We start from the raw sequence: 27,074 nt of genomic DNA, 5'->3' as shown, positions 1-27,074 counted from the left end.
TTACGTCAACGTAACACGACAAACTAAAACTTTTCACGTCTTGACTGAGCACGCGATACCCGCACATGTAGCCGTATGTTGAGCCCATAACGTCGCATGAGACATGTTACGTATTGCAGAGTTTGCCCTCGGGCTCGGACGGATCAACTGGTATCAAGGCCGATGACGTAAGACTCTGTGTGTGTGTGTGTGTGTGTGTGTGTGTGTGTGTGTGTGTGTGTGTGTGTGTGTAGCAGCGTGCCATGGGTTGTATTCTAGTACTCCAGCAGTCGACATCGAAATCGCAACATGAGGAAGACTATCAACGTTACTGTGCAAGGTAAATAAGCCACGTGTTCAGTCTGCCAGTTATATGTAGAATATACAGATACTTTTTCTTTTCCTTTGCATTTATCCGCTCTAGACCGGGCTCCACGTTTCCAGAATTTGGCAAATTATGTTTTATTATTTAACTTTGTGGCCGGCTGCCATTGCTGACGCCACAGTAGTCAAGGTGACCTGAGGGAGGCAGGTCGTGTGCACATCTGCCTGTCCAATAGTGCATACTTCGTTCTGTGTGTAATCGTATTTTAACTATTTGTTTGTCGTATTCTCTGAGACGAATTTTGGGCAACAGCCAATGTTTGCCTATACCAGCATGGGAAACCGAATAAAAAGCAACAGGCTGTCCAGTGTACCAGGCCGTGGCCGTTAATCCGCCTCACGAATTGGATTCGGGTCTGACTCACCTCCTTATCTTATAATCTATTGTGCTGCACGTCACGCTACACGAGCGAGATGAGATGTAGAAGATAAAGCAATATTTGTGTCAACAGTATACAAGGAGTGGAAAATTAAAAGTACGTGGTACTTTCTGTTCGATAGTCGCTCCTTTCCTCTACCACTTGCAAAAATTGCCGAACCCTTTTTCTAGGACGGCAAATCCCATGAACGTGTCTTGATTTTTCTTGAGTCTTGCTTCCATTATCATCCGCGACGTGAGAACTGTCTCTCTGGTGCCTTTATCTTTCCTAAAGCCAAACAGAACTTCATCTAACAGATCCTTAATTATCTTTTCCATTCTTCTGTCAACCATTCTTGTCAGCGTCTTGGATGCATGAGCTGTCAAAATGATAGTGTGATAATTTTCGCACTTGTCAACTGAGGCAGTCTTCGGAATCGCGTGGATGACGTTTTTCCGAAGTCAGACAGTATGTCGCGAGATTCATACATTCTACAAACCAACTTGAGTAGTCGTTACGTTGCCACGTCTCCCAATGACTACAGAAATTCTGATGGAATGTTCTCTATCCCTTCTGTGTTATTCTGCCTTGAGTCTTTCAAAGCCCTTTTAAATTCTGATTATAATACTCGGCCTCGATCTCTTCTCGCTTCTTTTGTCACGTCATCAGACAAGTCTTCCCTCTCATAGAGGCCCTCAATGTACTCTTTCCATCTGCCCAGCCCCTCCTCTGAATTTAATAGTGGTATTCCCACTGCACTCTTAATGTTACCGCCATTGCTTCTAATTTCTGAGAAGGTTGTTTTGACTTTGCTATGTGCTGATTCAGTCCTCCCAGCGAAGATTTCTTTTTCGGCTTCTTTACATTTTTTCATGCAGCCATTTTGCCTTGGCTTCCTTCCATTTCCTATTTATTTCATCCCTAAGTGATTTATATTTCTGTATCCCTGAATCCCTCCGAGCATGTTTGTACCTCTTTCTGTCATCGTTCAACTGAAGTATTTCTGGGGTTACTTAAGGTTTCTTTGCAGTTACCTTCCTTGTACCTATGTTTTTCTTTCTTCTTAGCTTCTGTGACTGTCCTTTTTAGAGATGTCCATTCCTCCACAACTGAGCAGCCTACTGAGCTTTTCCTTGTCGCAATATCTGTAGCCTCAGAGGACTTCAAGCTTATCTCTTCTTTCCTTAGTATTTCCGTACTCCACTTCTTTCCGCATTGATTCTTCATGACTAACTCTTATACCTCAGAATACTCTTCACCATTACTAAATAAAAATAAAAGTTCTTTTTGTTGAAAATGAACTAATTTTGATCTGCATTAGGCTAACAAGTGAAGAGATTTCATTTATTTGGACGTCTGGAAGTTTCTTGGATTTTGGCTGTTGTTCTACAATGTTGATAGTTTCTTCTGTAGGTATGTGTGTGAACATGAATGTAATGTCAAAAGATACTAGTTTTGCTCTTGGGGATGCTGACGTTCTTAATTTTCTCTATTATGTCTGCTATGTTTTTGACGTAGAAAATATGTCAGAAAGAGTGACAAAAAAGTAAAACCACGCGTTGACGTATAGTAAATAAGCTATTATGAAATTATTCACAGAAGTAAACAGTACACATGTAATAATATTTTACAATGTTTTATAAGTTTGCTGTTTCTACATATTTTAGAATCAAAGAACCCACTTTTGAAGGCGACATTTGCCGCTGAAACTAGTTTAAGAATAAATACATAAATATCGGAAGTGTTTTCATCAACGCAGACCTACAGTCCCATATTGTTGATTTTGTATGCAATCTTGGGCCAATGTAAAAGTTTCAAGATAAAATTATTGACGCTACCTAGTGTCTCCTTAAGCCGCCTCATCCGGGAAGTTAATTATGTCCGAGCGTAGTGCCGTTCAACCCACTCTCTACGCAGTCAGCAGTTAGTTGTAATCATCCGGTTGCTTCCTAATGGAACAGAAACCGTGCGGCAGATGGAGAGAGCCGGCCGCGGTGGCCGAGCGGTTCTAGGCGCTTTACTCCGGAACTGCGCGACTGCTACGGTCGCAGGTTCGAATCCTGCCTCGGGCCTGGTTGTGCGTGATGTCCTTAGGTTAGTTAGGTTTCAGTAGTTCTAGGGGACTGATGACTTCAGATGTTAAGTCCCATGGTGCTCAGAGCCATTTGAACCATTTTTTTAGGCTGACAGAATAAGAATGAGGATGTGTTACACATGTTATTGTTGTTTTTGTGGTCTTCAGTCACGAGACTGGTTTGATGCAGCTCTCCATGCTACTCTATCCTGTGCAAGCTTCTTCATCTCCCACTACCTACTGCAACCTACATCCTTCTGAATCCGCTTAGTGTATTCATCTCTTGGTCTCCCCCTACGATTTTCACCCTCCACGCTGCCCTCCAATACTAAATTGGTGATCCCCTGATGCCTCAGAACATGTCCTACCAACCGATCCCTTCTTCTGGTCAAGTTGTGCCACAAACTTCTCTTCTCCCCAATCCTATTCAATACTTCTTCATTAGTTATGTGATCTACCCATCTAATCTTCAGCATTCTTCTGTAGCACCACATTTGGAAAGCTTCTATTCTCTTCTTGTCCAAACTATTTAACGTCCATGTTTCACTTCCATACATGGCTACACTCCATACAAATACTTTCAGAAATGACTTCCTGACACTTCAATTTATACTCGATGTTAACAAATTTCTCTTCTTCAGAAACGCTTTCCTTGCCATTGCCAGTCTACATTTTATATCCTCTCTACTTCGACCCCCCCCCCCCACCCCCCCATGAACCATGGACCTTGCCGTTGGTGGGGAGGCTTGCGTGCCTCAGCGATACAGATAGCCGTACCGTAGGTACAACCACAACGGATGGGTATCTGTTGAGAGGCCAGACAAACGTGTGGTTTCTGAAGAGGGGCAGCAGCCTTTTCAGTAGTTGCAAGCGCAACAGTCTGGATGATTGACTGATCTGGCCTTGTAACAATAACCAAAACGGCCTTGCTGTGCTGGTACTGCGAACGGCTGAAAGCAAGGGGAAACTACGGCCGTAATTTTTCCCGAGGGCATGCAGCTTTACTGTATGATTAAATGATGATGGCGTCCTCTTGGGTAAAATATTCCGGAGGTAAAATAGTCCCCCATTCGGAACTCCGGGCGGGGACTACTCAAGAGGATGTCGTTATCAGGAGAAAGAAAACTGGCATTCTACGGATCGGAGCGTGGAATGTCAGATCCCTTAATCGGGCAGGTAGGTTAGAAAATTTAAAAAGGGAAATGAATAGGTTAAAGTTAGATATAGTGGGAATTAGTGAAGTTCGGTGGCAGGAGGAACAAGACTTTTGGTCAGGTGAATACAGGGTTATAAACACAAAGTCAAATAGGGGTAATGCAGGAGTAGGTTTAATAATGAATAGGAAAATAGGAATGCGGGTAAGCTACTACAAACAGCATAGTGAACGCATTATTGTGGCCAAGATAGATACGAAGCCCACACCTACTACAGTAGTACAAGTTTATATGCCAACTAGCTCTGCAGATGACGAAGAAATTGAAGAAATGTATGATGAAATAAAAGAAATTATTCAGATAGTGAAGGGAGACGAAAATTTAATAGTCATGGGTGACTGGAATTCGAGTGTAGGAAAAGGGAGAGAAGGAAACGTAGTAGGTGAATATGGATTGGGGCTAAGAAATGAAAGAGGAAGCCGCCTGGTAGAATTTTGCACAGAGCACAACTTAATCATAACTAACACTTGGTTTAAGAATCATGATAGAAGGTTGTATACATGGAAGAACCCTGGAGATACTAAAAGGTATCAGATAGATTATATAATGGTAAGACAGAGATTTAGGAACCAGGTTTTAAATTGTAAGACATTTCCAGGAGCAGATGTGGACTCTGACCACAATCTATTGGTTATGACCTGTAGATTAAAACTGAAGAAACTGCAAAAAAGGTGGGAATTTAAGGAGATGGGACCTGGATAAACTGAAAGAACCAGAGGTTGTACAGAGTTTCAGGGAGAGCATAAGGGAACAATTGACAGGAATGGGGGATAGAAATACAGTAGAAGAAGAATGGGTAGTTTTGGGGGATGAAGTAGTGAAGGCAGCAGAGGATCAAGTAGGTAAAAAGACGAGGGCTAGTAGAAATCCTTGTGTAACAGAAGAAATATTGAATTTAATTGATGAAAGGAGAAAATATAAAAATACAGTAAATGAAGCAGGCAAAAAGGAATACAAACGTCTCAAAAATGAGATCGATAGGAAGTGCAAAATGGCTAAGCAGGGATGGCTAGAGGACAAATGTAAGGATGTAGAGGCTTATCTCACTAGGGGTAAGATAGATACTGCCTACAGGAAAATTAAAGAGACCTTTGGAGATAAGAGAACCACTTGTATGAACATCAAGAGCTCAGATGGAAACCCAGTTCTAAGCAAAGACGGGAAAGCAGAAAGGTGGAAGGAGTATATAGAGGGTCTATACAAGGGCGATGTACTTGAGGACAATATTATGGAAATGGAAGAAGATGTAGATGAAGATGAAATGGTAGAGACGATACTGCGTGAAGAGTTTGACAGAGCACTGAAAGACCTGAGTCGAAACAAGGCCCCCGGAGTAGACAACATTCCATGGAACTACTGACGGCCTTGGGAGAGCCAGTCCTGACAAAACTCTACCATCTGGTATGCAAGATGTATGAAACAGGCGAAATACCCTCAGACTTCAAGAAGAATATAATAATTCCAATCCCAAAGGAAGCAGGTGTTGACAGATGTGAAAATTACCGAACAATCAGTTTAATAAGCCACAGCTGCAAAAAACTAACACGAATTCTTTACAGACGAATGGAAAAACTAGTAGAAGCCGACCTCGGGGAAGATCAGTTTGGGTTCCGTAGAAATACTGGAACACGTGAGGCAATACTGACCTTACGACTTATCTTAGAAGAAAGATTAAGGAAAGGCAAACCTACGTTTCTAGCATTTGTAGACTTAGAGAAAGCTTTTGACAATGTTGACTGGAATACTCTCTTTCAAATTCTGAAGGTGGCAGGGGTAAAATACAGAGAGCGAAAGGCTATTTACAATTTGTACAGAAAGCAGATGGCAATTATAAGAGTCGAGGGACATGAAAGGGAAGCAGTGGTTGGGAAGGGAGTAAGACAGGGTTGTAGCCTCTCCCCGATGTTATTCAATCTTTATATTGAGCAAGCAGTAAAGGAAACAAAAGAAAAATTCGGAGTAGGTATTAAAATCCATGGAGAAGAAATAAAAACTTTGAGGTTCGCCGATGACATTGTAATTCTGTCAGAGACAGCAAAGGACTTGGAAGAGAAGTTGAACGGAATGGATGGTGTCTTGAAAGGAGGATATAAGATGAACATCAACAAAAGCAAAACGAGGATAATGGAATGTAGTCGAATTAAGTCGGGTGATGTTGAGGGTATTAGATTCGAAAATGAGTCACTTAAAGTAGTAAAGGAGTTTTGCTATTTGGGGAGCAAAATAACTGATGACGGTCGAAGTAGAGAGGATATAAAATGTAGACTGGCAATGGCAAGGAAAGCGTTTCTGAAGAAGAGAAATTTGTTAACATCGAGTATAGATTTAAGTGTCAGGAAGTCATTTCTGAAAGTATTTGTATGGAGTGTAGCCATGTATGGAAGTGAAACATAGACGGTAAATAGTTTGGACAAGAAGAGAATAGAAGCTTTCGAAATGTGGTGCTACAGAAGAATGATGAAGATTAGATGGGTAGACCACATAACTAATGAGGAAGTATTGAATAGGATTGGGGAGAAGAGAAGTTTGTGGCACAACTTGACCAGAAGAAGGGATCGGTTGGTAGGACATGTCCTGAGGCATCAAGGGATCATCAATTTAGTATTGGAGGGCAGCGTGGAGGGTAAAAATCGTAGGGGGAGACCAAGAGATGAATACACTAAGCAGATTCAGAAGGATGTAGGTTGCAGTAGGTACTGGGAGATGAAGAAGCTTGCACATGATAGAGTAGCATGGAGAGCTGCATCAAACCAGTCTCAGGACTGAAGACCACAACAACAACAACATACTTCGACCATCATCAGTTATTTTGTTCCCCAAATAGTAAAACTCCTTTACTACTTTAAGTGTCTCATTTCCCAATCTAATTCCCTCAGCATCACCAGACTTAATTCGACTACATTCCATTATCCTCGTTTTGCTTTTGTTGATGTTCATGTTATATCCTCCCTTCAAGACAGCATCCATTCCGTTCAACTGCTCTTCCAAGTCCTTTGCTGTCTCTGACAGATTTACAATGTCATCGGCGAACCTCAAAGTTTTTATTTCTTCTCCATGGATTTTAATACCTACTCCGAATTTTTCTTTTGTTTCCTTTACTGCTTGATCAAGATACAGATTGAATAACATCGGGGAGAGGCTACAACCCTGTCTTACTCCCTTCCCAACCACTGCTTCCCTTTCATGTCCCTCGACTCTTATAACTGCCATCTGGTTTCTGTACAAATTGTAAATAGCCTTTCGCTCCCTGTATTTTACCACTGCCAGCTTTAGAATTTGAAAGAGAGTATTTCAGTCAACATTGTCAAAAGCTTTCTCTAAGTCTACAAATGCTAGAAACGTAGGTTTGCCTTTCCTTAATCTTTCTTCTCAGATAAGTCGTAAGGTGAGTATTGTTTCACGTGTTCCAGTATTTCTACGGAATCCAAACTGATCTTCCCCGAGGTCGGCTTCTACTAGTTTTTCCATTCGTCTGTAAAGAATTCGTGTTAGTATTTTGCAGCTGTGGCTTATTAAACTGATTGTTCGGTAATTTTCACATCTGTCAACACCTGATTTCTTTGGGATTGGAATTATTATATTCTTCTTGAAGTCTGAGGGTATTTCGCCTGTCTCATACATCTTGCTCACCAGATGGTAGAGTTTTGTCAGGACTGGCTCTCCCAAGGCCGTCAGTAGTTCCAATGGAATGTTGTCTGCTCCGGGGGCCTTGTTTCGACTTAGGTCTTTCAATGCTCTGTCAAACTCTTCACGCAGTATTGTATCTCCCATTTCATCTTCATCTACATCTTCTTCCATTTCCATGATATTGTCCTCAAGTACATCGCCCTCGTATAGACCCTCTGTATACTCCTTCCACCTTTCTGCTTTCCCTTATTTGCTTAGAACTGGGTTTCCATCTGAGCTCTTGATGTTCATACAAGTGTTTCTCTTATCTCCAAAGGTCCCTTTAATTTTCCTGTAGGCAGTATCTATCTTACCCCTAGTGAGATAAGCCTCTACATCCTTACATTTGTCCTCTAGCCATCCCTGCTTACACATGATGAGTGTTATACATGATGAGTGTTACACATGATGAGTGGCAAAATACAGATGTTGGAAGACAGAGGAGAACCAGAGGAAGAAGATGGTACCAGGTAACGGACGACATCAAGGCATTGCAGCCTATTCATATACGAAAAGGGTAATTAATAGAACACATTATCCTGATCATCGCATCATAATCCTCACCGTCATCATCCCTGGCTGGTGCGATAGTAAACTGTGAACATAGCGCCTGAACTTCGAACGCGGCACGTGGGCCTTCACAATTCCGTCTGCATCTGTATTCATATTCTGTAAACCACCGTGAGGTGCCTGGCCGTACCACACATTGTATTTCCTACCCACTCACGTGTGGAATGCAAGAAGAACGACTGCTTACATGCATTTGAGCACACTGTAATTAGCCTAACCTTGCTTTCGCGGTCAGTACAGAGCGATAGGTGCCGCTTCTGTGCAACAGTTGAAATTTCACTACACTGTACAGGCGGATGACGTGCTAACTAACGTTCCACAAGTTATCCGTACAGAGCGATACATGCCGTTTCCGTGCAACACCAGCAATTTCGCTACACCGCACAGGCGGAGATGTGCTAAATAACATTCCACAAGTTACCAACACACATGCGTATATTTAGAAGGCGCTTCATACAAATTTCTCAGTTGCAATTTACATAGTTCTGTGTACGCTGATTCACTAGCGGGCACGGCAGACTGTTGGCAGACAGTCTTTGTTGTTAATAAGTTTCGTGGTAATTGCGCGAGGTGCTATTAGTTGTGATTGCCGAATTCGTGCTTCTTTAATTTAGTCCTTAAGCTGTCTAATACGATATTTTTTCGATCCTATCGTATTATGAATATATTAGAGGTCATGCTATTGTCCGTCTGAGATCACAATGTCCCTACAAACAATCAGCAAACTTATTAGAGCACGTTTGTGTGTACGAAGTCACGTCTTATTGTACGATTGACGCCATATTAAAATGATACTTTGCACCTAAGACAAGCGATGCAACAGCGAAACTTCAAATGCTCAAAGATAAGGCTACTTCCGAAAATACTATGCGTACAGACTGAAAAATCTAATGACGCTCTTGGTTTGCTGACATAGTCATGACAATTGGTATCAGTTGAAAAGAAGTTTATTACGTTTCTGAGTTACTGATACATCCTTCAGATGTAGGCAGCCATAATATGGGATGTTATTTGGCGGCCAAACTACGGTAGACGTTTGTCTACCAGTTGTTTGGGCATGGGCAAGATGTCCTGTTACTATTAGATTTCAGATACACCTAATGGTGGGGCTAAAACCCCGAAACCGTGGTAATGTATGGTGACTTTTGTCTTGTAAGACTTTGATCAGTAAAAGTATTTTACTACTGTGGCGGATTTGTTTGCCATGAACATGTTTCAGAACAGTTGTGGATGTTCCACAGTTAAAAATTTATGTAATCTGAATATACCTTACATCACAGTCATTCAGACTTTCTGATAATTCTTTTGGGGAAACTAAATGTCATCTCACAGAGACAAATAGACCTACTACATAAGCTAGTAACACACTCTTTACACCGTAGTTGTTTTTTAATGACATATTTTTCACTTCGATGCGTTGATTACCAAAAATATGTATACTCTCAATTGCAAATGTTTTTCTCTTAGCGGACTACACCGATAGCAAAACTTCAGTCAAACTTGTACCTGTAGAAAACCGAAATCGGTAAAGAACTCAGGTTGATTTTCTCATAAGAAAAAGTAGACTGTCATCTTACTTGTGTTTGAAATTAGATGTTTCAGTAGGAGTCTTTAGAGTAATCTCCATATAGACTACAAAAGAAATTATAAGATCTGTATTTCTTGATACCTGTTGGAGTTAGGCGCAAACACTCAACATAATGAAGCTCAACAGTTTGAATTAACGAATCTCACCAGCAACAGCAATAGTCATAAATTCCTTTTGGGTGTATCTGCCTCCAAATTTTCAAATCAAATCATGTTAACTGGACGTTAGCTGTTTTAATTGTACCATGATTATTGAAATGAAATAGATTTTTGACTTTCCTTGAAATTGTTTGATTTGTATCACGCTTTGAAGTGCGTGAGTGACTTTTGAAATCAACGAGATGTTTCTAATGCATCCAAAATATTTACAGTTGCCGAGGAATGTATCTTCTATGCTTATAATCAACTCAAATATCATAGTTACGATGTTGTAAAGTCATTACCTAAAAACTGTTCACTATTAAAGTCTTAACTTTTCCTCTCGACATAGTATATACACTGCGGAACAGAATTAAGGGATTGCTTCTTCGAAGCCCGTAATTCCACCCATTGCGACGCTTAAGTTTGAACTTTGGCTCGAAAGAACGTACGGCCTTCCTCTGCAACGGTGTAAATGCTCGGCACCTTGGAACGTCATTCACGTGTTCGACGACGCTTGAACCAGCAAGCTACTGACGCTTGCGAAACTCAGGCTACAGCTCAGAAGTTTATCTGACATGTAAAGCGGGTTAAGTATGTCACATTGGCACCAAATTTCACCAACATTCTAATGCAGCAGTGGACGTGTCACACGATCGGAAGGCTGTCACTTAATGTCTTACCACATTTCACTCCTCCCTCTAACGCCTTTCCAATGGAGGGCAGAACTGGAACATCCAACTTCGAAATCACGAGGTTTTTTATTAGTGGCCTAGGAAAACATTCCATGAACAGCCGGTGGCACAAAGGAATAAATGAAGCTATCCCTTTGCCCGGGGTGTTGATTCCCATACACTTCGCAATACGATGAGCAACAGGAGCACATATTTCACAACTTTTGGCGCTGATGAACCCCTCGGGCCTTTCAACACTCCTCTAAGCCCTTTGTGGGATTGCGTCTCCATCGATCTCAACATTCTGGAGCGCAGCACGACCGCAATTTTTCCTCTCGTGTTCATGTTGGAACCACCAGGGATCGTTCAAGACCATTTGACGAAATCTTAACGTGATCCGACGCAGCTAGCGGTGCTTATTCGCTTTCAGCGTTCCTAATTTGTGTCCTCTCGTGGCCTGACGGCGGGGGAAATGCGACAATGACACATGCTTGAATAAAAAGGGAAAGGCTCACTTTAAGACCCTGCCCTCCCCCTCCCCTAATTCGGCAAAACCCGTGGTCCCGACCTAGATTAATTGAGAATTTTAAAAATATATCTGTACTGACAGAACCCGTGACGAAGGTCTAGGTGCTTGCAGTCCCGCAACCCTTTCGACACCCTCCGATCAGGATTTTTTTAAAACAAATTGGTTCAAATGGCTCTGAGCACTATGGGACTTAACTTCTGAGGTCATCAGTCCCCTAGAACTTAGAACTTCTTAAACCTAACTAACCTAAGGACATCACACACATCCATGCCCGAGGCAGGATTCGAACCTGCGACCGTACCGGTCGCGCGGTTCCAGACTGTAGCGCTTAGAACCGCACGGCCACTCCGGCCGGAGATTCAGGATAAGTCACTTCCACGATATCTTGGTGCCGTCTTCTGGCCATCTTCAGATATGCTTAAAAAACGGTCTTACCGATATAGACAGGGATGTGAATAAATATACGATGTGATCAAAAGTACCTGGACACTCCAAAAAACACCCGTTTTTCATATTGGGTGCATTAGGCTTCCACCTTCTGCCAGGTACTCCATGTCAGCGACCTCAGTAGTCATCAGGCATCGTGAGACAGCAGAATGGGGCTCTCCGCGGAACTCACGGACTTAGAACGTGATCAGGTGTTTGGGTGGCACTTGTGTCATACGTCTGTACGCGTGATTTCCACACTCCTAAACATCCCTAGGTCCACTGTTCCCAATGTAATAGTGAAAGTGTACAGGCCGACCTCGTCTGTTGGATGACAGAGACCGCCGACAGTTGAAGAGGGTCGTAATGTGTAATAGGCAGACATCTATCCAGACCACCACACAGGAATATCAAACTGCATCAGGATCCACTGCAAGTACTATAACAGTTAGGCGGCGGGTGACAAAACTTGGATTTCATGGTCGAGCGGCTGCTCAAACGCCACACATCACGCTGTTAAATGTCAAACGACGCCTTGCTTGGTGTAAGGAGCGTAAGCACTGGACGATTGAATAGTGGAAAAACGTTGTGTGGAGTGATGAATCGCGGTACAGAATGTGTCGATCCGATGGCAGGGTGTGGGTATGGCGAATGCCCGGTGGACGTCATCTGCCAGCGTGTGTAGTGCCAACAGTAAAATTCAGAGGCGGTGGTGTTATGGTGTGATCGTGTTTCCCATGGAGGGGGCTTGCACCCCTCGTTGTTTTGTGTGGCATTATCACAGCACAGGCCTACATTGATGTTTTAAGCACCTTCTTGTTTTCCACTGTTGAAGAGCAATTCGGGGATAGCGATTGCATCTCTCAACACGATCGAGCTCCTGTTCATAATGCACGGCATGTGGCAGAGTGGTTACACGACAATAACATCGCTGTAATGGACTGCATAGAGACCTGACCTGAATCCTATGGAACACCTATGGGATGTTTTGGAACGCTAACTTCGTGCCAGACTTCACCGACCGACACCGATACCTCTCCTCAGTGAAGCATTCCGTGAAGTATGGGCTCCCATTCCCGAAGAAACCTGTCAGCACATGAAGCAGTCATCAAGGCTAAGGGTGGGCTAAGACCATATTGAATTCCAGCATTACCGATGGAGGGCGCCACGAACTTGTAAGTCATTTTCAGCCAGACACAGCTAGCTTGACTAGTAATTAAGTAATCACTACAGAGAGTTTTCTCTATTCCGCTGTTGCACTAGCTGTAGACAATCCAACAAGTGCAACGTTTGTGTAATTGTTCGTTTACCTCTAAAGCTTATCTTGAAACCCATGCAATGCGCCCTTTTCCCTGTTTGAGATTACTTAATCACACAGCCAACAGTTTTGTAGAAGAATGTTGTTGTTGTTGTGTTGTTATGGTCTTCAGTCCTGAGACTGGTTTGATGCAGCTCTCCATGCTACTCTATCCTGTGCAAGCTTCTTTATCTCCCAGTACCTACTGCAACCTACATCCTTCTGAATCTGCTTAGTGTATTCATCTCTTGGTCTCCCCCTACGATTTTTACCCTCCACGCTGCCCTCCAATACTAAATTGGTGATCCCTTGATGCCTCAGAAAATGTCCTACCAGCCGATCCCTTCTTCTGGTCAAGTTGTGCCACAAACTTCTCTTCTCCCCAATCCTATTCAATACTTCCTCATTAGTTATGTGATCTACCCATCTAATCTTCAGCATTCTTCTGTAACACCACATTTCGAAAGCTTCTATTCTCTTCTTATCCAAACTATTTACCGTCCATGTTTCACTTCCATACATGGCTACACTCCATACAAATACTTTCAGAAATGACTTCCTGACACTTAAATCTATACTCGATGTTAACAAATTTCTCTTCTTCAGAAACGCTTTCCTTGCCATTGCCAGTCTACATTTTATATCCTCTCTACTTCGACCATCATCAGTTATTTTGTAGAAGAATAAATGCTACCAAATAATAGCTATTATCGGATATTCGCAACAATTTTGAACTCACGCAACGAATGCTTAATACAGTTGGCTTCTCTTACTTCTTAATAATTTCAAAAACCATCGCAAGATCTGAAGCAAATAAAAAATAAGTATGTAGTATGGTCGATCCGTTAATTGTCCAACTTCAATAACTGATAATATGGTCGAACCTGGCATGCTCTAGGTTTTCAATTACTTGCGCGAAGGCTGTTTTTTCTTCTTTTTTTTTCAATCTCCACTCGGACACGAAATGAAAATCACAGCGAAAATCGAAAATGTTTTATTTTCAACAACTGACTGCAGTCGTCGCTCCAATTTACACATTTTTCGCAATACCCTCATCATAGAAGGCAGCCGCCAATTCCCAAAGCTGGTCTGCAGACCGCTGTCTGTGCCAAAACGCTGTCCTCATAGCGAGCCGTTCTTATGAGCAAAGATATGGAAATGAGAGGGAGCCATGTCTGGGCTGTATAGCGGGTGACCAAACACTTGCCATAGAAAACGATGCAGGAGCGTACTTGTGACCTGCAGTGCGGCCGAGTAATGTCACGACGGAGGAGACTCGCGACGTTACGTTGTGTGGGCTGAGTGAAGTCAGGCGGAACATCAGACGAGGCACTTAACACTTGAGGGGAAATTCTATCGTTCTAAGCATCTTTACGTGTTCACCGTGCACTCAGAGCGGAAAAGTGCGACGTGCCGTAGTCGACGGGAGTGTTAGAGACAATACCTACGAGATATGCGCAAAGATTCGTCGGATCTGCCTGTGGTCTTAAAATGGCGACCGATTGGAAGCTGAAAAAAAAAAGACAAAAAGGCATCGTAACACGCTGATTGTAGGTTCTCGAGTGAAGAGTGTCGAGCGTGTTTAAGAAACTCTAGTAACGCTATCCTTGGTGCAGTGAGAATGGAACTTGGCGACATTCTAAATTGCTCATAACGTCGCTGTTCATGGATACGAACACTAATGACTGTATTTTCAGTAAATTAATGGACTGGTTGACGAAAGCACTACGATCTGAATGGATATTGCCTACCTTTTTGGACTTCAAATCAGTCCAGTCATTACAGAAACGGTCACCTAAATGAGTCACATATTTTGACATATTTTCCGTATGTAATAAAGCTATGACGGGATCATAAGTTTTAGTTTTTTTTTTACGTAAAGCTTACAATTCTGAAGTAACATTTATTAAATTCTGTTGTTGATTTTGTGATGTAAACTATGAAGATAGGTTTGATGCACCTTTCCAGTCTATCTGAGCCGTGAGCGGCTCGCGGTCATGCCGTTTATTGCTCGTCATCTGGTTTTTATGGTTCTGTCGCCTTTTTTCTTATTCAGTTTTTCTTGGCGTCACTAAGGTGCTGTTTTGCTTGCCCGTGAGTGGCGGCAGCAGCAGCGCTTATCGATAAGTGCACTGTCGTATTATCTCTGGAGCGACCGTTAGTATTTCCGGGGCGTCGTCTGTTGGGAGTTCAGTAGGGGACGGAGCGCCAGTGAGGCGCGGACAGCCGGTACTTGTCGACCGCTGGCCACACACATGAAGTGTCCGACGGAAGGAGATTGGAGCGGGAACGACCGCTGGTTGTTCGTCTCATTGGGCGACGTCTATTTGGTCTTTTGAACGTTTCTGGGCCTCATCATTTGGTCATCTTGCCGGACGTGGATCGGTTCATTCCTCGTGCAGAGATTTCGTCGCCGATGGGCAAGAGTTACCTCTGCATGGGTGGCTTCAGGCCAGTGTGCCCTGGTCGCCGTGTCTCCGAGTTCCGAACGGACATCGAGTTGAGTCGGGTTGCAGCTGCAGTGAGCTCCGGGCAGCCAAGACTGGCCCGACTATTGCCGACACTCATAACTTGAGTGGGGACGACCTTGGTTGGTCGTTTGATTGGTCGTCTCATCGGGCAGCGCGTATTTGGTCGCCGACCGCTTGTGGAAACTCTGTGTGACTTGTAATTTCTCTTTGTTGTTGGGTTGGGTTGTTTGGGGCAGGAGACGAAACAGCGAGGTCATCAGTCTCATCAGATTAGGGAAGGATAGGGAAGGAAGTCGGCCATGCCCTTTCGAAGGAACCATCCCGGCATTTGCCTGGAGCGATTTAGGAAAATCACGGAAAACCTAAATCGGGATGGCCGGACGCGGGATTAAACCGTCGTCCTCCCGAATGCGAGAGCAGTTTGCTAACCACTGCGCCACCTCGCTCAGTCTCCTTGTTGTTCCACGGTGATTGGTTTTAGGGTTGTTGGAGTTCTTGGTGCAAGTGTGGAACTGTGTGTAGCTTCTGTGATTTCCACAGCACACATGAATATGTGGTGTCACCGCCAGACACCACACTTGCTAGGTGGTAGCTTTAAATCGGCCGCGGTCCATTAGTACATGTCGGACCCGCGTGTCGCCACTGTCAGTAATTGCAGACCGAGCGCCACCACACGGCAGGTCTTGAGAGACTTACTAGCACTCGCCCCAGTTGTACGGACGACTTTGCTAGCGACTACACTGACGAAGCCTTTCTCTCATTTGCCGAGAGATAGTTAGAATAGCCTTCAGCTAAGTCCATGGCTACGACCTAGCAAGACGCCATTAACCATTTCTAGAGAGAGTCTCACTTGTATCATCAAGAATGCTGTATAAAAATGATGGATTAGAGTTAAGTATTCCAGCAGCTACGTACTTTTCTTTATAGCATTCATTACGTATCCTGTTTCAGACTTAACGCAAGCCGGCGTGAGTTGACGCGTGCCCTTTCGGCTTCCTCGCCTTGTGTCTAGACTGTCTTGTCTCGACACAACAGAATGCTGTATGCGTACTGTATTAGCGAGTCCGACGGTTGCGACAGAACAGCGAGGAACTCTGCGCAGCGTGTGGTCAGGCCGGGGCCGCTGGCAGAGTGCACGCGCGGTCGGAGTTGTGAGGCACTAGATACCAGAGCTGCGTAGTTCGTCGCCCACCAACCCTGGATACTGGAGTTGAGTAATGAGTTAACCTGTTATGAAACCCCAGCTGCCATGACATCTCTTCGTTCATTGCCAGTTGCTGATTCCTGGGCCGTTCCCGCAAGCAGCAGAATTTTGTAGCCGTCTCCCTGTATGGTGTTTAAATGTTCAAATGATTCTAACTTATTAGTGAAGTGCACCAGCAGTATCTTCTGCCTGGTGGCCGTTAGCAGTCCGGTTACCTGCCCTGGTCGTTACCGTAGTTTTCGGCAGTGTGTTTTCCTCGCCATGTTGATGCAGTTCGACAGCTTTGGTGTTGTTAATTTTTTTTTCCTCTGAGTGGTTATTGTGCCTTGACTGTGTTTAGACGCCAATTGTCAAGACGTAGTGCTGCTGGGATCATCGTCCCCGCTGATATTTTCGGTTGTAGTGCCGTTGTTCGTGTGTAAGGGAATTGATTAGGATGTTGATTGGTTCTTCAGCCGTGCCTAGGTCGTGCTGCCACCCGATTATTTAGTGTTACGCTTGGCTGCCTGTCTCACCTATACTGTTGTTAGAGCTTCCTGCCCAGGCCGACCCTTGGAACACTGCTGAGCACCATTGTTCTGTTGTTTGGGACTGTGATTTTCTTTTTTCTCAAGTACTGTGCGAGGCCATCTGCCATGTACTAATTTAGTTTGTTTTAATGTTCAATATGTGCCCTTCAGCCGAACCTTACGTGAAATATTTTGATATATGGCCTCCCTTCAGCTGTCTGAAGAAAAAAAATCATTTGAAAATTTTCTCTATCCTAATTTATTATCCAGGCCTTAAATTGTTCTATGTTCAGGATATGGCCTTCAGCTGAACTTTATGTGAAGTATTTTAAGATACGGCCTTTAGCTGCGAAAGAAAAATCATTTGAAATTTCAAAATTTTCCCCTCTATCTTAATTTGTTATCCAGGCCTTAAGCCTTGTCTTGTTCTACGTTCAGTATGTGGCCTTCAGCCGAACCTTATGTGAAATATTTTAGGATTAGGCCTTCAGCCTACTTAAATTAAAATTTGAGAGGCCTTTATCTAAAACCTTTTAAAATTCCTGTACTGGAGTTCTTGTTATCCAGGCCTTAATCCCTCAGTTATTCTATTTTGTATCTAAGGCCTTCAGCCGTGTGTATTCCTTAATGGAATTTTAATAACTTGTAATCTGGGCTTCAGCAGTATTGTTTCTCAATTCTTTTAAGGGGATGTGTGATTAAGTGTTATTAACAAATAAAGTTTGCGTGTTTGTGCAACTAGCAGCAACTGATTTGGGTCCCTTTCCAAAACGTGATCCACTCTGTCCTGCGAATCCAGATTTCACTATCCTCTGCAACCCTCTTCATCTCTGTCTAACAACTGCAACCCACCTCCATCTCAACCTGCTTACTGCTGTGTACACAGCCAGGTTGTACACAGCCGCACCACTAGAGGACGACACCTTCCAGGCACAGATCAAGCCAGGCACCTTCCAGTTCCGGGTAGTCGCCTTCAGTTGGCGCTCACATTATGGAACCAAATTCTGCTTCCACCACAAGCCAGCCAACAGTTCATATCCGTCCAGCCACCACAGAGAGCTCTGATGTTCTTGACTACTTTCGGTTCCTCAAAGCAGACTACAGCGGGAGATTCTTTTGCCTGTCGCGGATAAAGGAAAATACTCCTCCAATCTCCATCCAATTCCGTCCCATTAACAATTCCGACAGTGTCAGGGAGTTCCGGACCCAGTGCCGTCCAACGACAGTTTAAAACGTGCCGTTCGCCCAACTCCCATCGCAGCTCATCACCTGCGGCAGTCAACGTCTAAGTAGGCTGTTTATGTTTTCTTATTGGCAACGTTACGTAGCGCTCTGTATGAAAATCACTGGCTGTGCTGTGTGCAGTCTGTGGCTAGTTTGCATTGTTGTCTGCCATTGTAGTGTTGGGCAGCTGGATGTGAACAGCGCGTAGCGTTGCGCAGTTGGAGGTGAGCCGCCAGCAGTGGTGGATGTGAGGACAGAGATGGCGAAGTTTGAAATTTGTAAAAATTGATGTCATGAGCTGCTGTATATATTATGACTCTTGATGACTATTAAGGTAAATACATTGTTTGTTCTCTATTAAAATCTTTCATTTGCTAACTATGCCTATCAGTAGTTAGTGCCTTCAGTAGTTTGAATCTTTTATTTAGCTGGCAGTAGTGGCGCTCGTCGTATTGCAGTAGTTCGAGTAACGAAGATTTTTGGTGAGGTAAGTGATTTGTGAAAGGTATAGGTTAATGTTAGTCAGGGCCATTCTTTTGTAGGGATTTCTGTAAGTCAGATTGCGTTGCGCTAAAAATATTGTGTGTCAGTTTAAGCACAGTCTTGTATAAATGTTCTAAGGGGACGTTTCAAACGCCGCCGACGCACATAAACAGTTGCCACAGTAACAGCAAGCCATAGTGATGGGGACAGTTAAATTCCGGGTCTCTGCCGAATTACTTTTTGTTAAAAGTGACTGATTTATTACATGGCAGAGACAGCAGTCTATTAGAGCTCATTAAATTAACTGTTCACCTTAACTGTTTTACGATTAGTCAGGTTCATTATGACCACCGCCCTACTATCGACATAAAACCGTCCGGGCGATAGCAGCGTCACGTGGCGAGGAAAGACTGCTAGACTGACACAAGCACGGCTCATGTAAATTCAGTGAGCGTACTGTGCATGTGTACAATGGGGAAGGGTCGCGATGTATCTGAGTTTGACCGAGGGCAGATTGTGATCGCCAGGAGGCTAGACATGAGCGTTTCGGAAACTGCACGACTTCGGTGTTTGGGGAGTGCTATGGTGAGTGTCTTCAAAACGTGGCGAAACCAAGGTGAAACCCCGTCGGCTGAGCGGCCCTCATTTCATATAACGGCGTCGTAGGATGGGCAGACTGGTAAAACGGGGCAGGCAGGGAACTGGGGCCGAATTAATATCACACTTTAATGCTGGGCAGAGTACAAGAGTGTCTGAACATACAGTCCACCGAACACTCCCAATGACGGACCTCCGGAGCCGACGACCCATGCATGCACCGATGTTAACACCACGGCATCGGCAACTACGACTGAAATGGGCACGTGACCGCCAGTACTGGACGTTGGAGCAGTGGCAGAGCGTTGCATGGTCTGAGGAATCCCGATACGTTCTTCATCATGCTGGTGGGAGGGCGCGAATCGGTCGTCTTCCAGGGGAACAGCTCCTTGACGTCTGCACTGCGGGACGGAAATGTGGACTGGACATGTAGCACTGCTCCACTACGCCAATCTGGGAGAGACACGTCAGTGCTCCATCGATGCCGCCGTTGGGTATAACAGAAATGAAACGACATACATCTAGAAATCCTAGTATAATGTCCACCTAACGAAAGAAAAGATAGTGCAGAATTCTGTCAGATGTGCCCTTCCTTACTCTGGAAGTGATCACCTTACTACATGTACGGTGGCATCTCAAGAATGTCGGACAGTATATTCAAGATGATCTGCTGGAATCTACTTCCCATAACTTTTTGAATCATACAAAAATTAGCGAAGAATGGACTGAGGGGAATTTTATTCCGCCACGAAAATGCATCCGCTCACCAAATGGGCGGGTTCTGAATCAGTACAAAGTGAGGCAGCTAAGTAAATCGCCCAGACATCTCCAAAACGAGCAAACATATTAATATGCCGTTGTCGCTAAGTCACTGCCGACAATGTGGCAAAACTTCTGACGTATACAAGCAATTTTTGGCTCTCAGCACTATGGGACTTAACCTCTGTGGTCATCAGTCCCCTAGAACTTAGAACTACTTAAACCTAACTAACCTAAGGACATCACACACATCCATGCCCTAGGCAGTATTCGAACCTACGACCGTAGCAGTCCCGCGGTTCCGGACTGCGCGCCTAGAAAAAGCAATTTTTAATCTCTGTAGCTGCTGCCGTTTTATCGCTTTCTTTCTGTTAAATGGGTCTACATACTTTATTCAATGGCACTGGAAAGAGCGTTTGAAGAGGACGTGTGTGGAACTTGATCAAACAGTAACAAGTTAACAACACTCATACCTATGTCACGCCGTCAGCGGATACGGTGCCACATACATCTCTCCTACTGTGCCAAATGTAAGCAAGTAGTGACCCAGGAAACGTTCATGTGTTCGTTATTGTTACTGTAATATCAAGTGTTTAAAATATTAACCACTTTACAAAGCGACTGAGACAATTCTTCATGTTGAATTTTGTCTGTATTTCTCAGAGTAAAAGGTGTTATGGGTTCATCAAGAGTGATTAATTCCACTTCTGAGGTAAAAATAATGAAGTTTAGTGTCCGCCTCAGAATCAGTGAAGGTGTGCTCACACACTTGCACTTGACATTCACACTAGTAAACAAAAAGCAGGTTAGAGAAAATTAGATAAATATTGTTTTCTGAAACTAAATATACACTTATCTTCAGAGAAAACAGAGCGCCTTGAACGACTAGAGATAGGACGGTGATATTCACAGAACATGTACGCTAGTATGTTCTGCAGAAATGGTTAGCATTTCAGTCACCTCTATTCAGCAAGTGTCCTGTTGCCTAGTAGTCGCTGGGTCCGCCATCGGCCGTTATAACTTGTCCTATGCGCGATGGCATCGACACGTATAAGGCGCGAATGGAATGTTGTAGTATAGCCATCCATGCTGCACTCACCTCGTGCCAATGTTCATCTGTGGAGGATGGCAGTGGATCATAGTACTGCACTCGTTGTTTCACCATATTCCACACATACTCGGCGTTTGACAAGTCTGGTGACTTGGCAGGCAAGAGCAAAAGGCTAACATCCTGTGATAACGAAACGGCACATGTTCGTGCAACAACATATGGTTGTGCGTTGTCTTGCTGAAAAATGTCGTCTGGTTGTTGTGCAGAAAGAGTATGATTACAGGTCGCAGGATGTCATTCACTTAGATCACACTGGTCACAGTGCCTTGGACACGCATCAGCTTGTGGCTGTATCCAATAGTACTCCTCACCATAAGGCCCTGAGTTGCCACTGCATGTCTGGTGCGAATGCAGTCATTGTGATGCCACTCCCCTGTCTGCGGCGAACGAAAATGCGGCCATCATTTTCAAACAAACAGAACCTGGATTCGTCTGAAAACAGTATCTGATGCCATTCCTGTTCCCCCGTACACCGTTGCCGCCCAGCGTGTTTCTGCACATTCGTCAAAGGTGGGCCGATAAGCAGACGACGCGCATCTAACCCATGCCGTAATGAACGGCGACGGACTCCACCTCTGATAGTGTGCGATGTTTTACACTGAGGAGGATGCAGATCTGCGCTCCAACGCCCTTCGGATGAAGTGCCTATTTTTTCGGGGAGTGGTATGTGTGGTGTGACCCGAACAATCTCGTCGTGTTCTATAGCCCTCCGTGAACCATTCGGCACGCACCCGTTGCACTGCCAAAACACTTCGTCCCAAACGAGCATCAATTTCCCATATGGATGTATCACAGTCTCTCATGCCAATAATGCGCCTTCTTTCAAACTCACTGATTTGACCGGTACGGTTCGCACATACGGCTGCGAAGCATCCTGCGCGTCTGCTTAAGTCACACTGATCCGTTACTTACGGTTTATAGCGCCAACGAGAGGTGCGGTCACGTCATACCGATCGGTGGTGTTGCGCAGCGCCATCGATGTTGACATTGAACCCATGTGCCGACATGGTTCAAATGCATCCGCAGAACATACTATTTTACATATCCTGTGAATACGAACGTCGTATCTCTGGTCGTGCAAGGTGTGCTGTTTTTTCAGAACTTGAGTGTAGTTCATCGAAGTATAGTACCAATGTTGTTGAACAATAGGCATGCCTGCACCCAGAACGCATTCACTCAAATGACACTAACGCACCCCACCCATACAAGTAGCGTAATATTGTAAACAAACCAAAACAGGTGTACACTAGCTGCCAGACTTAAATACACCTCACCTCGTTGCTGGATACAGAGACGGCATGGAGGCGAAGAGGCGTTATACTGGTATTCGACGAATCTGCGTTGGAAATAATTTTTCAGATACGTTATAAATCGGTTTCAGATAGTCATACGGTTCCCATATTGTCATAGGTTTCGTCGGGAACTTGACGCCATGGGACTACAGATGCAAAGTCTTCATAATCTGAAACACGCGGCACTGGCTATTTAGGGGCGTATTTGTCTATATGGTGTCCCCCTATGAGGCATGCTTGAAAAGTTTTGAGTTCATTGGCTAACACGATAAAATTTGAAGATTATTCGCATGAAAGCTCAGTCCTCGTAATATTGAAATCCTATATCGTACACGCCCATTCTTTGCAAGCGTCCCAACATATGTTTCGTTCGCACACGTACGAACGGTCTTAACTCATTAAATCACAACACTCAGTTCACAGTTTACTCAGCAATAATCTCTGTCTTTCTTCAGTCACGCTGCTACAGTCTACATATGAATTTCAATCTTTATCCGTGTCTTCACGCACGAAAACTAAACCAGAAGTCATGTCTTTGCGTCAAAAACCACTGCCTCATCGTCACCTATACAACCCCTCGATCGTTCAGTTTCGGCTGTCAAAACAGTCCCTCTTACAAGAAAGATACATGAAGGGACATTGAAATATTTACGTTCTAATTGAGACTCATTAGATGCTGAAATTGATCAAACCGTACTGAACATCCACGGCAAGGATACCATGAAATAATTAAATTCTAAATTAATAACCACATGTATGAAGAAATTTATCCCACTCGGAGGCGAGACGATCAATTCTTGTTTCGTAGAATGCGATCGCCTGCTAACGGATCCACAACGGCAGCTATTGTCCGATTGGCAGTGTAGGGCCAAATGTTATTGTGCAACATGGTGATCCATCCGACAGCATTCCGACCGCCCGAGGACAAACGCCAGAGCAAACAGCGGAAGTATCCCCCATCTCGCCCACCAAAGAAGTGTGATGCTGTTCATACAATCTCCGGTAAGGTCATGATGACCCTCTTCTTCGACTGCAGGGGCCCTCTGCTTATCGAGTTCCTCGAGCGTGGAACCACAGTCAATGTGCAGCACTTTGTAGACACTTTGTAGAAACTGCCACGACCCATAATGTTAAAAGCCCCGGGAGTGTTGTTGGACGGAATCATCTTGTTGTATGATAACGCACGTCCCCACACCGCCAATCGAACGAAGATAACGCTTCAGCGCTTGGTTCGGAAACACTGGAACATCATTGGTACAATTCGGGTCTTTCACCGTGTGATTTTCTCATCTTTGGCGACCTGAAGAGAAGCACACGTGGACGTCGGTTTGAGTGAGACGTGGACGTGCAAGAGTGGGCACTATTGTGCGTCCCTCAGCGACCGATTGCGTGCTACGAAAAGGGAAATGATAGTCTCATCCCCCAGTGAGGTAAATGCCTTAACGCGTGTGTCGGTTACTTTTGAATGGAACCATTCCATGGTCCCGTTGTGGCGGGTGTTCGATTTTCATTTGACTGCCCCTTATAATATCAAACAACACCAGTAAGCTCAGGAAAGGAGCCGCCTTGTATCCATGAAACCAGGAAGCAATGTGTCAGACTGTTTGCAAATGTCGACAAGTCGTGTTTTCTGTCAAGTGGTAGGGAGTCGTTAGTCGCCGCCAACCACAGTCCAGCAGCGTTCAAGTGAAACTATAGTCTACATCTGTGTCCCATCCTCCGTTTACTGTTAACCTCAACTACCAGAATAAGAGAGTACAGTTCAGGCATACAGGGGTTAATGTCTGGTCCCTCTTCGAACTTTCAAAATATACTGATTCGTTCATTCAGTCAGAAAATGTATACTCCAAGGAATGCGGATTAACAGAGTACCATAACATAATAAACACGTTTCCAGCTCACATTTCTTCCAGAGACTCACCGCAAAGGAAGTGAGATTTAGTGTTTCGCTTATTAGTAACACAATAGAAATATTCGAAGTGAAAAAATGGAATGGATCTGAGAGTATCGTTTAACCATGCATATCGTTTTGGGTGCCAAACTTCTGTTTAAATGACGAATATTGTTAATGCTTCAGTATTTGGTTCTACAAGGGGACTGTACCGACGCGTAGAGCTTGATGCCAAGTATATTTCGTAAAATATAAAGGTAAGTTACTGGAAAGAGCAAATGTGCATTTAATCAGAACTATCGGTGTGTCCCATGCATGTGACCACTTCATCACATCTCTACAGCTATTGTGTAAGGGCGCTAGTTCCAAACTAAAAGGAATAGTATGCGCCGGCCGCGGTGGTCTAGCGGTTCTGGCGCTGCAGTCCGGAACCGAGGGACTGCTACGGTCGCAGGTTCGAATCCTGCCTCGGGCATGGGTGTGTGTGATGTCCTTAGGTTAGTTAGGTTTAAGTAGTTCTAAGTTCTAGGGGACTTATGACCTAAGATGTTGAGTCCCATAGTGCTCAGAGCCATTTGAATAGTATGCACCAAATGTTTTAAAATGGTTCAAATGGCTCTGAGCAGTATGGGACTTAACATCGGAGGTCGTCAGTCCCCTAGAACTTAGAACTACTTAAACCTAACTAAACTAAGGACACCACACACATCCATGCCGAGGCAAGAATCGAACCTGCGACCGTAGCGGTCGCGCGGTTCCAAACTGAAGCACCTAGAACCGCAAGGCGACAACGACCGGCTCAAATGTTTTAAATCGAAAATATTGTACATATATATTTAGCAACGAAATTAAGCTGTTTGTTGTTTTTCATAAAGAGCAATCTTTTGACACATGGAAAATAATGTGCTTTTCCTGATTTCAGAGCCGGAGGGTGGGAAGTCCATAGATGAGCCTGTGGACTTCGAAACTGCGATTTCGCTAACAGGTAGGTTGTCGCAGGTAAGTTGTGGTAGTATGACACGAATACCGACGAGCAGCATTAAATACATATTACAGCGTACTAGCATTGTACTCTAAATTGTTGATTAAAGCAATTACTAAAGCAAAACTGTCAAATGATGCTTGATAATATGTTCTTTCTGTTTCTGTAGAAAATCATATTTCTCTGAATTAAGCAAATGCAGTGTGTGATAGTGATAGTCAATGTGAAATTTAGGCTCTGGGCCTCATGTTTGTTTATCGGGACCAAAATGTCACACTTTGCAATCAAGCACTTTGCCTCACAATTTTGCAAGCGCTTAATTTGCGTTGATATTGTCATTTTTGTATACGAAACGATATAATTCCACTTTGTCAACAAATTATTTGTGGTAAAATTAACTAAACAGACAACAAACCTGTGAAAACCGATCCAACTCTGGGAGGTTGTAGGGGATATCAAAACAAATATTTTTCCCTAATGTCATTTTTTCCTATGAGGAGTATTTAAACCGCTAGAGGAAGATCTCTCTGGCGGCAAATTAATTAAACCAACAAACACTTTTCCATTTTTTTATCACTAAGAGGCCACACATTAACACAACCGAATTTCAATTACAGTATACTTTCAAAAATTCCTCCACTGACATGTAAACAAAGGTTACACCGTCGGATCATGTTCTGTCTGACACGGGCAAAAACTCCAGGAGTATCCTGAATACTTTCTGCTGCTGCTGCTACTATCCGGGCAGCCAGATCCTCTTCTGATGCAACAGGAGTTACGCAAACAAGGTTGCGCATCTCTCCCTACAAAAAAAAAAAAAGTCCAGTGGGGACATATCTGGGGATCGAGCAGGCCATGGTACAGGACCACCTCTGCCAATCCACGTTTCTGGGAACCGTCGGTCCAGGAATCGACTCACACGACGACTGAAATGTGCCGGCGCCCCTTCATGTTGGAACCACATGCGTTGTCTTGCAGGGAACGGGACGTCTTCCAGCAATTCTGGCAATGCTCTGGCGAGAAAATTGTAATAGTGCCTGCCATTTAATGGCCTAGGTAGCAGATACGGTCCAAATTAACAGTCCCCAACAATACCGACCCACACATTAACGAAGAACCGCACTTGATGAGCGCTAGTAACTGTGGCATGTGGCTTATGCTCACTCAAAACACGCGAATTGTGCATGTTGAAGACTCCATCACTCCCGAACGTTGCTTCATCGGTAAACAACACAGAGGATGGAAATGTAGGATGCATTTCACACTGTTCCAGATACCATTGCGAAAATGCGCACTGGGTGGATAATCAACTGGTTCCAGGTTTTGGACGCGCTGTAAGTGATATGGACGTAACAACTGCTCTAGAAGGACTGTTCTTACATTCGTCTGATTCGTCCCCATGTTACGTGCAATTGCACGAGTGCTGATTCAAGGACCCCTCTCCACATGCTGCAAGACAGGTTCCTCAAATTGCAGCGTTCTTACCGTGCAACGGTGTCCCTGTACAGGTAATCTGCTAAAATGACCCGGTCTCACGCAGACGTTGGTACACAGCAGCAAAGGTCGTATGATGCGGGATACGGCGATTAGAATATTATTGTTGATGAACCCGCTGTGCAGCTCGTCCGTTGTGGTGCGCTACGCAGTACGCACC

General features: G+C 44.1%; 1 protein-coding gene across 1 annotated transcript in view; it reads left to right on the top strand.

Moving 5' to 3' along the window:
• Window positions 1-271: 271 nt before the first annotated feature.
• Window positions 272-27,074, top strand: part of LOC126188745 (synaptic vesicle glycoprotein 2C-like) — a 240,347-nt gene continuing 213,544 nt past the window's right edge. The window contains exons 1-2 of the mRNA XM_049930354.1: window positions 272-319; window positions 25,361-25,423. Coding sequence (XP_049786311.1) covers window positions 289-319; window positions 25,361-25,423 — 94 coding nt within the window. The 5' untranslated portion in view covers window positions 272-288. The remainder of the gene's footprint in view (window positions 320-25,360; window positions 25,424-27,074) is intronic.

The sequence above is a fragment of the Schistocerca cancellata genome, chromosome 5 (genome assembly GCF_023864275.1).
Source record: "Schistocerca cancellata isolate TAMUIC-IGC-003103 chromosome 5, iqSchCanc2.1, whole genome shotgun sequence".
In the NCBI taxonomy this organism is placed as follows: domain Eukaryota; kingdom Metazoa; phylum Arthropoda; class Insecta; order Orthoptera; family Acrididae; genus Schistocerca; species Schistocerca cancellata.
Note: the sequence above shows the minus strand (reverse complement) of the source record. Positions and strands in the feature narration are given on the sequence as shown.